This window comes from Pundamilia nyererei, unplaced genomic scaffold, assembly GCF_000239375.1.
Source record: "Pundamilia nyererei isolate P.nyererei 1_Seehausen unplaced genomic scaffold, PunNye1.0 scaffold00507, whole genome shotgun sequence".
NCBI lineage: Eukaryota > Metazoa > Chordata > Actinopteri > Cichliformes > Cichlidae > Pundamilia > Pundamilia nyererei.
The window spans coordinates 157,949-172,499 of record NW_005187908.1 but is presented as its reverse complement, the minus strand read 5'-3'; the positions used below and the strand labels follow the sequence as shown (position 1 = coordinate 172,499).

At 45.3% G+C, this 14,551-nt stretch overlaps 1 protein-coding gene across 1 annotated transcript in view; it reads right to left on the bottom strand.

Moving 5' to 3' along the window:
• Window positions 1-983: 983 nt before the first annotated feature.
• Window positions 984-14,551, bottom strand: part of LOC102206750 (kinesin-like protein KIF1C) — a 15,951-nt gene continuing 2,383 nt past the window's right edge. The window contains exons 6-26 of the mRNA XM_013916200.1: window positions 14,371-14,482; window positions 14,206-14,283; window positions 14,033-14,098; window positions 13,859-13,937; window positions 13,509-13,587; window positions 13,242-13,390; window positions 11,798-11,917; window positions 11,539-11,666; window positions 11,126-11,205; window positions 10,481-10,556; window positions 9,615-9,694; window positions 8,949-9,043; window positions 6,940-7,023; window positions 6,552-6,732; window positions 6,270-6,342; window positions 6,102-6,200; window positions 5,836-5,997; window positions 4,393-4,710; window positions 4,222-4,311; window positions 3,917-4,151; window positions 984-3,733 (exon numbers count right to left, since the gene is read on the bottom strand). Coding sequence (XP_013771654.1) covers window positions 2,847-3,733; window positions 3,917-4,151; window positions 4,222-4,311; window positions 4,393-4,710; window positions 5,836-5,997; window positions 6,102-6,200; window positions 6,270-6,342; window positions 6,552-6,732; window positions 6,940-7,023; window positions 8,949-9,043; window positions 9,615-9,694; window positions 10,481-10,556; window positions 11,126-11,205; window positions 11,539-11,666; window positions 11,798-11,917; window positions 13,242-13,390; window positions 13,509-13,587; window positions 13,859-13,937; window positions 14,033-14,098; window positions 14,206-14,283; window positions 14,371-14,482 — 3,271 coding nt within the window. The 3' untranslated portion in view covers window positions 984-2,846. The remainder of the gene's footprint in view (window positions 3,734-3,916; window positions 4,152-4,221; window positions 4,312-4,392; window positions 4,711-5,835; window positions 5,998-6,101; window positions 6,201-6,269; window positions 6,343-6,551; window positions 6,733-6,939; window positions 7,024-8,948; window positions 9,044-9,614; window positions 9,695-10,480; window positions 10,557-11,125; window positions 11,206-11,538; window positions 11,667-11,797; window positions 11,918-13,241; window positions 13,391-13,508; window positions 13,588-13,858; window positions 13,938-14,032; window positions 14,099-14,205; window positions 14,284-14,370; window positions 14,483-14,551) is intronic.

The following is a 14,551-nucleotide window of genomic DNA, read 5'->3' as shown; positions in this document are numbered from 1 at the left end:
GTTAGCGCGATGATTTGGTCTTGGATGTGTCATTTGATCTTGGATGTAGTAAGCGAGGTACGAAGAACGGACCCCTGAAAACTACACCCACATTAATGTTTTGTTTTGTTTTCGGCAGGGGGGTGTTTGAGTGCACTGACACCTCTCAGCTTCCATAGCCATCCTTCATGGATGAAGACCCAATAAAAACACAAGAAGTGAGTCTTATTTTGAATCTTGGAGACAGTTTATTGCCATCATGTTGTCTGCAGGTAGAGCCTGAGATTGGTTCCTGATACAACCAAAACAACAACAAAAGACAACCCAACACATACAGAGAGAAAACAACAACAATAACAAAAAAGCAACTGAGGGGGTCTGGGCCAACAGGAAGAGGGCTACACCATGATGTCATCATATCCATATCCGTGTTTCGAGTTCTGAAGCGACAACACGCCGTAATGTCACAGATTCTGAGGTCATGATTAGAGCAGAGGTGCAGGGAATGGGCACAGCCTGTCAGTGAGGGGAGTTCTAGAATGTTCTGGAATTCTGCCGAGTCATGGCTGCTATGGCAACACCCCACCCCCTCCAAGTCCCTCCCCCATTCCACCTCAAAAAACAACAAAACTAACCAAAGAAAAAGAATAATGACTAAAATCAGCTTTATGAAGTAAAACAAACTTTACTGTTTGATTCTAAGTTAACCCACAAACACACAAACAGACGCCCAACACACACACACTCAACATACACAAACACATACACTAACTCAACGGTTTGCGTGAGGGCAACAAAACTCCCTTTAGCAGCATCCACAATAACCAAATATTAATGACACGTATAACTTTAGGATAATTATATTAATAAGTGATGATGACTGATGACATCATAAACCAAAGGTCAAACATGGAGGTTGGTTAAAATACGCAGTACATGATGTGATACACAAATGAAAAACAAACAGCCAATCGGAGGCCCAAGCTGGAAAAAAATCTAAAAAAATAAAAATAAAAATAATAATAATAATTAAAAAACAAAAAACAAATTTTCCCATCAGGCCCGGCAGTGGAAGCAGGTTTAGAGATTGTCCTGTGATTGGTCAATTCCAGAGATTCTGCTGACATCATGCTTCTCAGGCCAACTGCAATCACTTTCATTTTCATCATAATTATCGTCATCGTCATGGCACTGACTCCCTCTTGCAGCAGGAAGGAGCGCTGCCATTGGTTGATTCTTACCTTTTTATGAAAAAAGCCTTAAAAGCCACAGAGCTCATAGTTGCTCCACTTGTTAACTCCCAGAATCCTCTGCTTTGAGTGGGTGGAGTGTGCGCAGTATCGCCAACTCTCCCAGCCCCTCTTGGCAGTAAACTTGTCTTCATTAATTCAGTGCGAATAAAACGCACATAAAACGCTGCGTTCGCTGTGACGCAGGAAGCTGGAAATTTGTTTCCTATCTTAAAGATGTGAAGTGAACACAACACCAGCAAAAATATGTGTGTGTAAATGTCATGTTTGAAAAAGAGAAGAAATTAAAAGCAACCTGAAACAGGTGGAGGCCACAATTTCCAGGATCCCTACGTGCCAGGAAGGCAGCAGTGAATTTTCCCATCCTTCTTGAATTGGATATAATGTAAAAAGTGTCACATCCTTACAGCAGGAATCTTGTATCACACCTGACATGCTGTAGTGTCTGTTACTTCTTCAAAAACAAAACGCTTACTGTATATCAGCTTCTTCTCTCCCTCAAAACCTTCTCCTTCTCAATACATCTCCCAGAATTCCTTGCTTATCTAGCCCTACATAAACAAATCCATCCCTTCATGATTATGTCTCTGAGCTCCAACATCAACTCCCACCTTGGGACATCATCATGTGTTACGCATCACTTGCATTTCCCACGATTGCCAGAGACGGTGAACCTACCGTCAGGACATTTCACGTGTTTAAAAATCAGATTTAACACTTCAAATATACACACACAGCTCTTAAAAACAAACATCTGACAGGTAAGACAAGCGCAGCACCTACTACACTTCCTCTCTGCACCTCTTCTTCCTCAGGGGCCCATTTACACTCGCCGTTCTCACCCTCAACTTCTCCATTTTTGTTTTGCTGTTTTTGCAAATGCCCCATTGGCACTTATTATTCCTGCACTGATGCTTTTACCCTGACTAGCAAGTGCCGCACAGCCGCTTTCTTTGGTTTGTAGCACTCAGCGATGCTGCATTCAAATCACATGGGAGAAGATGTAAATACAAGTTTACTGTTTCTGATTAAATTCCTAATCATCAGTTTGAGGGTTGAAGTGAGTTTAACAAGCTGTACAATCTGTAATTCCCATGGAACCTGAATGCAGGCGAAGCTCACAATTTCACCTATTCTTCACCTGCTAGCACTAAAAGCTAAAAAAAACCCCTCATCAAACACAAAAACACCACCCTGCTAACTGACGTCCTTTATCTTTAAAACAAAATTAGCTTCACCAGCAGACATGTCGGCTTTAAGGCACCTCGTTAACACAGTGATCAACGCCCGAACATCAGCCATCGGTGAAATTTAAAAAAGAAAAAAAAAGCTAAATCATTACGTGATCAAAGTCTGACAGAATGACAAACTCCATAAAATAGAATAAAACAAATTGAAATTCAATGTTTGCACGTCAGCATTGCTAACAGCTCACCTGTGCTAAGCTAAAAGCTTCACAAACACACGCACAGCAGGACAGAGGATACAGGGTGTGTAAAAGTGCTCAAATGCACACACGTGCACACACAACCACACTCTCAGCCGATTCTCTACAGCATCAGGATCACCCCATGTCCCGCAGTCAATCAGGAGCCTCCGTGTTCAGGAGGTCAGAGGTCAGATCGGTGTCTCCTTGTTGTTATTGTTGTTGTTGTTTTTGAGGTCCGGTGCGCTGAACTGCCGCCTCATCCTGGGCGGAGTGTTGAAAGCCCACACCCCTGGCGGCGGCACAATACCCAGTAGCATGTCAGCAGGAAGGGCCGGGGCCCCTGACCGCGGCAGGCTGTGGTAATGGGGGTGAGGGTGAGGTCCAGGTTGGAATGGTGCATTGTGGGGGTTGTAGTAGGGATGGTGGTGGTGGTACTGATGGTGCTGGCGTTGATTATAAGGGAAGCCTCCGTCTCTGTCTCTGTCCCGGTCTCTGCTTCCTCCTCCTCCTCCTCTGCCTCCTCCTCCTCTCTCCCCCCCTGGCCCAGGGGAAAACCCCCTCCTCTGTCTTGGTCGCCCCTGGTGACCACCGTTGCCACCGCCGCTGAAGTGCTGGTCATTGTCGTAGCTCCCGTTGCCCTGTGGCGAGCTGTCCAGGGAGTTTCGGCGGTAACGACGTTGCTGGTTTTGGTTGTTGCCCTGGTTGTTGTAGTGGTAGCCACCCTGGTTGCCCTGGTTACGCTGCTGCCAGGCACGATGAGGGCTGGGGGTGCGCATGCGAGGAGGCTGAGCTGGGAAGGGGAGGGGCAAGAGACCAGGGAGTTGACCTTGTGGGGGAGGCGGAGGTGAGGGAGAACCTGTAGCTTCTCCTCCCCTGTTCTCCTTCTGCTCACCAGCATCAGTTCCTGCTCCTCCTCCCTCGACCAGACCCAGAGCTTGCAGGGCAGCGCTAGCGGGTCCCCAGGACAGCCGGTGGGCAGGGTTACTCTTAAAGGGGAACTTGAGCTTGCACTCCTGGGGAGGGATGAAGCGACCGGTTCCCGGGAGGTGGATCGGGACAGTGGGGGTGTTCTGACCTGGAAGAGTTGGAGGAGCAAGGGCTGGGGTCAGGGCACAGACTGTAAATAAAAGATGGACACAGTACAAGCAACCGACTCAACTAATTCCAGATCATTTGATAGGTTTATCGATGACGATCAATAGTGGGGACTTCTAATGGAACTTTCGCCATAACGGTACAGCCACACCCCCGTGCTCACCTTGGCTTTGGTTCTGTCCTCGCAGCTTCTTGGTGATGTTCTGCTGTTGCAGGTTCAGGAGCCGCTGCTGCTCCTTTTTCATCCAGCGGAGCCGTCCTCTCCTGAATGCCGGGTCCTCATCCATCAGCCGCTGAACTCTGACCTCTGGGTGGTTGGGGCAGTCGTCGTCTTCGTCCACGTCCCCGTCTCTCTCTCTCTGAGGGGATTCTCCTCCCTCGCCATTCATGTCGTCGTCCTGGAAACAAGTCAAACAAAAATTAACACTGGAGGAGGCAACAATGGTTTGACGGAAGGTGCGAACTTACCTGAACAGGTATGATGCTCTCCATCTTGATCATTCTATCTCTCAGAGCTTTGATCTCCTCGTCCTTCATGTTGTTCTGCAGCTTCACCTCCTGCAGAAGTCGCGCACGTTTAGCTCTGCTCCACTAGCACCATCCTCAGGTTGTGAACAAAACAAGCTTAGCATAACTCACCTCCAAAATATCTGTCAGCTTATCGATGTGAGCCTTCAAATCGTACACGCCTCTCTTCTCTCCACCTTCCACTGTCTCTCCTCCTCCACTACCACCACTTCCTCCTCCTCCACCACCACCTCCTCCTCCTCCTTCTTCAGCGGCAGGGCTCCTCTCCTCTCCGATGCCCACAGTGTCGCAGACGTCCTGGGCCACGGCCCTCCAGCTCTCCCTCTCGTTGGTGTCCTTCTTGGCGTACATGCGGCACAGCTCCTTCATTTTGACGATGGAGAGCGCCTCGATCTCCTGACGGGAGTGACGGAAGTCTCCCAGAGCCACCTGAGGGGGCGCCACACACAGAGGAACAGTTTAAAGAAGAAGAAAAAAGAAAACATCAAAATGCTCCTCCTCTAATGTCCTCTGGACTGTTTGTGCTGGTTAATTTAATAGTAATAATAATATATAGTTTATTGATCTCTATAGGGAAATTCCTCTCTGCATTTAACCCATTCATTCAGTGAAGCAGTGGACAGGGACGGTACCTTGCTCAGGGATACCTAAGAGTACCCGTTTAGTGGATTCAAACCCCCGACCTCCGATCATGGGGCCACCACTCGACCTACTGAGCAATCCCTGCCCCTGGATTTGCTGGATTTACTGTTAATCCACCAAATTTGTCCACAGATTCTTGTTCCTGCAGGTTATTATCTACATCAGGTACAATGACATCATCACATGGCCTTGGAACCACATATCAATGGGCTACAATAACCCTTTTTTAGTATCAAGGCTCCGGAAACACCTCATAAAATGTACAGTGCACAATATATTATGACGTGTCAGTTGTACTACAGACCATCCAAGAACTCTGAGCTCTAGTGGACTTATTTTTTACACTAATTAGCTGATACCAGTGTCAGTGTGACGCTCCGTACAGTCTATGCATTGAGAACTCAACACAGTGGCAGGCAAAATGCTACAGCCGAGGCTTCAAAATGTGGAAAGGAAAAGGAAATGTGGCATTAGCTACGACTATCTGTTATACAGAGTTTATGGTAACGCAGCAAAGTCTGTAACAATCTACTTATGCTGGCTTTAATGGGAAATGCATCATATATGATTCTCATGATTTACCACTCATATGTTGTGTTTGACTGGAGCAATGGAGTCTAACTAATTGGGAGTCTGTCTAAGTAAGTCCTTAATCTTTGGTAAACTGCATCTTGGATTAAACCAAAACGTCCAACACTACAGAGCAGTCTAAAGTGCCCACCTGGAGCCGTCTCCAGGAGGGTTTAATGGTTTAAAGGACACGTCCAGTGTATTTTTCAAGGTAAAGGTTTAATTCTTTGCCCCTGAATGCACAGATATGGGAGCATCTATTAGAAAACGTTCAAAAATGTTTATCTGTCCCTCTGAAACCAGCCAGAAAACACTGATATCACGTGTGTATGTTTGTGAGACCTCGTAGCAGATCTCTTTGACGGCCTGCATGCGGAGGTCCTCCATGGTCACCCGTTTGGGGTCTTTGCTGATCCTCCTCCTCTGAGGGATCTGATAGACTCGCAGAGGCTCCCTCCTCTTACCGCTGCTGGGCAGACCGCAGCGCTTTACTATGGACTGCACCTGGACACAGACACACAGGTGAGGTGGGGAACAGCCACTAAGGTCTTTATGTGAAGTCACAGCTACATGAGGAGCTATGAAGGAGCAGCTCGAGGAGCTGGTACCTTATTGGCCGGCAGCTTCTCTCTCAGGGAGGAGATGAGCCTCCAGCTTTCCTCACAGGATCGTTTGTCCGAGTCGTCCCCGCTGTCGCTGTCTGCGTACTGCACACACAGAGAAGGTTAAACACCAGAAGCAGTCACCACACGAGCTCACGTGGAGGAGAAACTCACCAGTCGGTGTTGCTCCAGCAGCAAGTCAGCCTCCTCCTTCTCTTTACGGTACTGAGTCTCCACGTCCTGCAGTCTGCAGCACACACACACACACACACACACACACACACACACACACACACACACACACACACACACACACACACACACACACACACACACCAAACAACCAATGAGATGATCAGTAATCAGGCAACAGCTCTGATATCTGACGTGGTTTACAGTGTGTCTAGAGATGCTATCTGAAACCCAAACTTCAGGGTGTAGTAAAGGTACGTCTACCTCTTCTCCATCTCCAGCTTGATGTCGATGCCTTGTTTCTCCAGCAGCTCTTTCTGGGCATAGTTCCAGTCCTCCGGCTCCTCCTGCTGCTCCATCGTGGCGCTGCGCTCCCTCTCCAGCCGCGCCTGTTCCGGGTGGTTGAATCGAAACACGTGGTTCTTCCCCATGACGATGCGGTTACCTAGAGACGGAAACAGACAGGAAGCGGAGTCTGAGGCCGGCTGCAGGTTTTGGGTGGTGTATTTACTCCATCGATCAAACCTTCTTTGTTTTTCATGTGATGCATAATAAGCTGTAAACTAAAGGGAAACCTGATGTAACAGCTGCAGCAGCCGTGTAACGGCAGGTGCTTCCTGTTTGTTTAAAGCTGCCGGGTGTGTTTCTGTACCTTGTTTTAATATGACGGCGTCTGTGATCTGCTTCCCATTAACGTAGGTCTCTGCTCCGACTAACGGCTCCAGAGTGACCACCACTGCAGAGGGAGACACAGAGAGTCCAAGCAAAGGAAGAAAAACTCATCAGGAGAACTGAAAGACAGAACTGTGAAACACGAGGATATGACTCATGAGCATGAAACAGTCTGAAGGCAGGAATCAGCAGCAGCGATGGATGTTTTATGGAGGCTTCATCAAAGACTTTAATATCTGGGCTTCCTCCTGTAACATTAGCAGAAAGGTTGATTCAAAATCCAGAGACAGAGACCTGGATCTGAAAGTGGTGTGGCCACAACTGCAGAGGCCTCGAGGTCTCACATAGAGACATGCACCGAAACCAGGGATTGTGCTACAGCGCTCAGGGTAACAGCAGCAGACACACACACACACACAGAGGGTGAGCAGGGCAGGTGTAGGGAGGTTGGGGTTGGGGGGAGGTTGGAGGGTGGGCACAGGAAACATGGGCGTGAACATGAGGATGATGTCACCATGACAACAAGTAACAGTGACTAATACCTGACAGATTTCCTGGCAGCTTTCACAGAAAGAGAAGAAGAAAGAGAGTCACTCACTGAGCACACACACGGCTGTTTTTCAAGCTTTCAATGAAATGAGAAACAGAGCTGCAGGTTTCACAGCTTCAGACTCCACACACGCTCCTAGAACAAAGATCTAATGCCGACACACAGACCAGACTTCTAAGGTGAGACAGGAACCTTCCCCCTCATAATCTACTGTACATTTGTGCAAATTAGCCCCATGTGATACCACATTTGTATAATATATTTTAGTGTCAGTACGCAATTGAAGCTAGATATATATAGAAACACACACTCAAACTTTTCTAATCAACATGTCCTGGCTGCAAGGTTTCTAAATCCACACGTCATACACGTCACGCATGTGGCGCCATCATGTGTTAAAGAAAAGTACTGCAGGACCTTTTTATTCCTTCTTGTCTTAAACTGTGAAGAAACTTTCACAGACAGGTTCGAGTGTGCTCTCAGTCCTTGAAGATGAACATAAGCCAGTGAAATCAGGAGGTGTAATGTGACAGAACTCAAGAGCACATTTGTCTGCCATGGTGACTTAGTCGAGTCATTAGTCATGTTAATGATCAACTCAGCCGTCTGCAGGTCTGACTTTAAACCCAGCTGCTGCTCAAACATGTCAGAGAGCTTATTTTGAGGAGTGATGGAAACCAAACCTGATTAAAAATGCATTTTCAAATCCATGTTTTTATTTCTGTTATGCTCACACTGCCACAGCAGCACGGCATGACTAACCGTTCAAAATCATCTTTATCTATGTCACCCTGGGAGCAGCCCCTCTGTCTGAAACAAGCTGCTGGAGCTCCTTTCTTTGAAGGACAGACTGCAGGTGTGCTCACAGCTGGCTATATTACTGATATGACCTCTTTATGACATCATACAGATCCTATAATAGAAACAAAAACTGTGCACAGTGAGCAGGGCAGGCTGCTGACAGCTATGTTCACTACATCATTATTACAACCTCACACCACGTTTGATAATAAGAAAAACTTCCAGCACTGTGCAGGAGATCCATGACAGCAGACTGTAGAATAGGCCAACTATGACGCAACAGGTGGTAATAATGAAGCGGATTTTAATAGATAATAATTACAACTGTAGTTTGTACTTTTATTCTTTTATAACTTCAGATGTTAAACAGTTCCAGGTAAAGAGTAGAATATGTTTCTCTGGTGTCTGTAAAGTACTGAACGGCTCGTGGTTCAGGCCAGCTTATCACGCAGTGAACTTCAGGAGCTGATCAGTTTATACCAGCAGAGGGCGCTCAAAGCACAGGACCGAGGCTACTTAAACTCTGCACAATGAAGCTGTGTGATCACAGAACACCAGTGCAGCAGAGCAGAGTCAGCCAATCCGGGAACAGAGTGTCAGACATGTGACCAGGTTTATACAAGGAGTAAAAATCTCACCTTCTCCCTGCTCGTTGGTCTCACTGACAAAAACGCAGTGAATCTCCTTTATGAACTGACCCGACAGTTTAATGTCCACGTCCTGCTGCCCGACCCTGGCACACACACACACACACACACACACACACACACACACACACACACACACACACACACACACAGGAAAAAACTTTAATGTAAACACCTGCCAAGTTAGTTATACAACTCCACCAGGATTAAAGATGAAGGTGCAACTTCTCCTGCAATAAAACTAACGGAGGAGCTTCTGATGTCCAAAATCATAAAGCTGTTGCGTGTTGTTGTTAGATAACTGCGAGTCTCGTGTCTGATAAGATGATATGTAACGAGACTCATTGTCATTGTTCTCAACAAGGACTCTGTGGATCATTATTGATGTGGTGACCTCTGCACGAGCAGATTTCTGCATGCACTACATGTAAACAGTGTCGTTACTTCTACTACTACTGAAGTAAAGCAGCTAAACTAGTGATAGACTCGTGTCTGTGTGTAATTTGTTGCTTTCACACGGAGGTGAGCTGAGGCGTCTCTGACCTCTGGTCTCTTCACAGGACGACTAAAACTATTTCTAACTTTAGACTCAATTTATCAGATTTTCTGAGCAAAGACCAGCAAAGCGATCGATTAACTGATGAAATCACAGCTGACCTGGTCACGCCCTCCTTGATGTAATACAGGAGGCACTCAGACATCAGAGGGTCTTCATTCAGGTTGACCAGGTGAGGCGTCTGTAACACATACACACACAAAATTGAGTTTTACTTTTTTTTCCCTTTAAAAGTGGGGCAGATCCCCACAGTGAAAGTGAAAACTATTATTATTAGTGAAAACACTAAACACGATTAGATGCTGTTAACTTTTAACTAGCACTGAACACAGGACTGGAGCCACGACTGTGTTCAGTCAGATCCTTTTATAAACAGCATAATTTACCAAAGTGAAGCATGAATGAAGACAACACAATTAAAGTGAGTCGAGGTTGTTTTTACTGAGCTGAGCTGTCAAAACTGGTCGTTGAGGGCAGAGCGGAGGCTGTCAGACGTCGTCTTTATGAGGCAAAGATTTAAAAGTGTTGGTGAGGTCGTGGTACGGAAAGAAAAGCTGCTGCGTGATCGATCATCTCTGAGTTTTAATCTGGATTTCAAACATCTGCTCAGCAGACCGATTTTACCTCAAAGACCAGAGAGACTTAAAAGCAAACAGTGACATCATCACTTCCAAAGCTGAGTGTGACTCGACACAGGTGCTTATGAGCAGCAGACACTCGGCTCTGACTTTGACGAACACTCCCAGGCATGAAGTAAAACCCATTTATCGGCTGTTCTAACAAAACAAATCTCCAACTAACTCAAAGGGTAGATTTAACCTGACATAAAGGTGACTCCAAACAATAAATACACAGTTTGAAGTACCAGCAGGAACTACAGCTGCATTATTGTGCGTCAGCAGGTGATCACACAATCCTAAACTTAAAGTATTACTAAACCAGAGAGAAAGGTTAAATATACACTCACTCCTTTAGGAGAGAAGACGCCCAGCGTTCCTCCATCTTCCTTTATGGACACGCCCATCTCCACCAGCAGGGACTCTCTGAGGGAGTGAATGAGAAACAGAGACATCAGTCATCATCCATGTTTCTTCTCTTTGTTCATGTTTCCAAATGTTTTCACCTGTGAGTTACTGAACAAACACACTCAGCTTTTCCACCTAAACACTGTAAACACTACAATTCCCATGAGCCTCGTGTGCCATGGTGAATAAAGGGTCGTTAAGCCTGTTGTTGCCTTTATGAACCGTGTGAAATACCAAAAGTCGCATCACTCGACTGACATAAACCGCGCTTCGGTGGGTTTCTAGAGTTTTAAACCTTGCGTGGTTGCTGTTGCCGGGTTACAGACAAGAGTTTTTGACTCCATGTCAGTGCAGACGCTCCAAGACTTCCTGCTAATACAGACGAAGATGCAGCAGCTGAGATGAGACTTTTTCTACTCCTACACCTGCCCTGAGGTTTTGCCTGATAAGCTCAGGAGAAAAAGCTGACAGCACCAGTACGAACGCTGATGCTCACGGTAGCGTTAGCACTTTTACAAGTGACAACAAAACACATTGACTAAATTAACTGAAGACATGTAAAAAGCTCAGAGTCAAATAAAACGAACCTCTCCAGACGAATAGATTCTGTTTTTCTCAGTTTCTCCTCCCATGTCTCGTTCAGCTCAGCGATGATTTTCTCTGTTTCCTTAAAGCAAAAACACACAAACGTATTGTACTATAAACGCATGACTATAAAACTTCTTAATTCTCACTCAAAAAAGGTGAAATAGCAGCTCCTGTTTGCAGTTTAATCACAGATGTACAGAAAACTGTTTGTGGATTTATTTTAAACTGAGAAAATCTAAAAAGTTGAGGCTTCCCAGACACGTTCTGAAGCTGTAAGTCAGTTTTTTCATTGGATTTCCAGAAAACTATACAAAAAATAATATATCTTTCTGACAGTGGAAGCCACATGTTTCACAAATTTAGATATGATGGAATTATGAAACGTGCGAGGTGATAAAACGTCTCGCCCTACCATCAGTCTCTCAGCTGCTTCCTCTTTGCTGATGTTCTCTGTGGACTCTCCCTCCTCCCTTTCCTCTCCGTCCTCGATCAGCTGATCAGGGTCAGCGGGTGTGTCCCCTTCAGATACCGGCTCAGCGCCTGCACAGGAAATAGAACATTTATTACAAAAACATAATGGACCACTTTTGTATTTTTTTTATTTAAGTGATTAAACACAAATGCTCGGTCTTATTAGATTCCCAATAATCCACATAAACACATAGGGTGACCTGGAGGGGCGGGGCCATTCTCAGGCGTGATCCCATTGGATGTGAGAGCCAGCTGAAGAGGGGAGGGGGACGCACCTGCGACACCACTGGGGCCGTTGTTGATGTTGTTGTTGTTGTTGACTGAAATGCAGAAAGAGAGCAGGGAAGAAAAAAGTGAAAAGGTTTAATTTCTAACATGCTGGCATCTCAGCAATCCTGCTTATGTAACGACAGCTTGTAAATATCCTCACTCACACACACACACACACAGACACACACACACACACACACACACACACACACACACACACACACACACACACACAGTTGCTGTTGTCTGTAAATAACCGTCTCTACAGCATGCTGCACATAGACATGCCGTTCATACCAGGTCCAAATGAAAGAACAACAGCATGTGATGTGTACAGTTTATTAGGCCGTAAACAGACTGCATTCCATGTTTATATGAAGTGCAGTCTGAGTATCACATGCACAGCGTTTCTGTGTTTAGCAATGCATAGTGTTCACAATAGAAAAGCACATGCACTTTTTGACATGGAGAGATCAAAATCATGCAGCAGCAAGATAATGATTAACCTCATGTTGTGGACAGATAACAGATAACGTCACATTTTCTCTTGGTTGAAGTTAAAGATTATGAGCTATAGCCCTGCTCCTTCCCTCTGCTAATGCATTTGTATTAGGCTCTAGTCACACAGGGCTGGAGACCCGTTGACAATCACCTTTTGCAACTGAAAAACTTGTATTCCCCAAATGATTGCTGCTGGCACAAAAACTTGTTACAGAGAAATTTACAGTGCTGCACCAAAGCCCTGCAACTGCTTTGCTCTTTAAGAGATTGACTTGGTCTCCAGCAGTTTGTTTGGAAGATGCAGTGAAATGTGTGGCACAAACCATGAGCAGAGATCGTTTGCCTTGAAAAATCTGCATCTTTTGAAATGTGCTGGTTTCAGTAGTGAGGCTGTTATATTGTAGTTCAAGTTCCACAACAGCAGAGAGAGTAAACTGTGAATAAATGCTGACCAATCTGCATCTTCCATAAAAGCTATTGGCGACAAAGGTAATCTGTCAGCACCCAAAGCAATCGCAAGCAAAGTTTGGGTGTCAGCACCTTCTTTGTGACATTTCTCAGGTTTTCACAGGTTTTCAGGCCTGTGTGAATGAAGTGTTAGAATCACCATAGCTGTGTAGCTTCCCACCATCATTAGCCAACTAGCCCAACTTCACTAAAATAAATGTTTCTTTACATCCAAAGTAACAGCAGAGCTGAAAAGATTCAGTTTTACGAATATTTCAGTCAGAAAATCGCCTCATTCATTCTTTTTCTCATGCTTACTTTGATGTTAAACTTTTACTGTAAGACCTGGAAGAAGTAGGATTTGGACCCGGGCGTCAGACTGAACAGCAGATAAGGTTCATTATTCTGTATAAAATGTGTGCATACCAGCATTGTCCAGCAGCTCCTGCAGGCCCTGAGAAAACAGCAGATTTCTCAGTCGCTCCACTTCAGCCTTCAGCTCTCGGATCAGTTTGGCGTTTGGATCTTCATTGATCACAGCGTTACAGCGAATCTGTTTGGCACGGTCAGCATACCTGGAACCGAACCGGAGAGAATTAAGATTATATTGATCTGACTAAATCATCTGCTGCCTAAAAACGCATTAACTGATCCATAAAAAGCCTCTTAGACAGATGACACCCAGTAACTGACCTCAGAGTGCTCAGTGTTTCTTCGTAGTTGATGTCAGCAGGACTTAGCGCAGCAATCATTGCTGTGCGAGAGTTTCCTCCTGAAAGAAGCACACATCAAACCTTTAAGGTACTTAAACTAAGTCTGATATTAACTCTGCAACTCTATACATGTCTGTGTGGTTAAGTGTACTATTAGCCCTGACAGGTTAAGGTGTACTATAAGTCCTGATACAACAAGTCTTATTAATAGTTTGGTCAAAGAAACATGCCGTTGGTCCTAGTATTGACAATATTACTAATGGCTGTTAGCCTTAAATGACTCTTTCTACTGTTCTCCTTTAGCACTGGACCTACCAATGCTCTACTTACCCAGGTTTTCCTTCAGTAGCCAGGTGAGAACAGAGTCTCTGTAGGGAATAAAATCACTTTTCCTCTTTTTACTGCTCTGCTGCAGATCAGAGACAAGAAGCAGTCAGCAATCATCTCCCACATTGCACACATCTGATATTATTTGACTTGTAAATATGGACAGTGTTGAATTACCATTTCAGCCAAAGCTGAAATCACTTTTCCTAATGTGGTCAGAGATTTGTTGATGTTTGCTCCTTCCTGCATGCAAACATACAGTGAATACATGATGAATCTGGCAGTGGATGCATGAAAATGAGCAGCACATGAATAGATACATAATGTGATTGCTCCACATTATCTCCAACCTTGAGCCGCGTGCCCTTTGCCCCAGAGGAGTCTGCTCGTTCACTTCCAGCCAGGTCGACCAGACTGATCTTACTGACCTGAAGAGAAAAGTTCAAGAATCAAAATAAAGACCTGACATTTGGAAGAAAATGCCGTGCGGGGACAAAATAGAGAAGCAGACACACTTTCTCAGTGTCCAGGCTGGTCATCTGATCTCGTCGTTTTTGGGTGAAGACGATGGTGAAGACGGCGTGGGACCTGGATGACGTCTCATTCATGTTTGTAGCTGCAACCGTCCTGCAATCAGAAATGAACTTGATTATTTTGATGTTACTGCAATTCATTCTTTACAATAATAATAAAAAA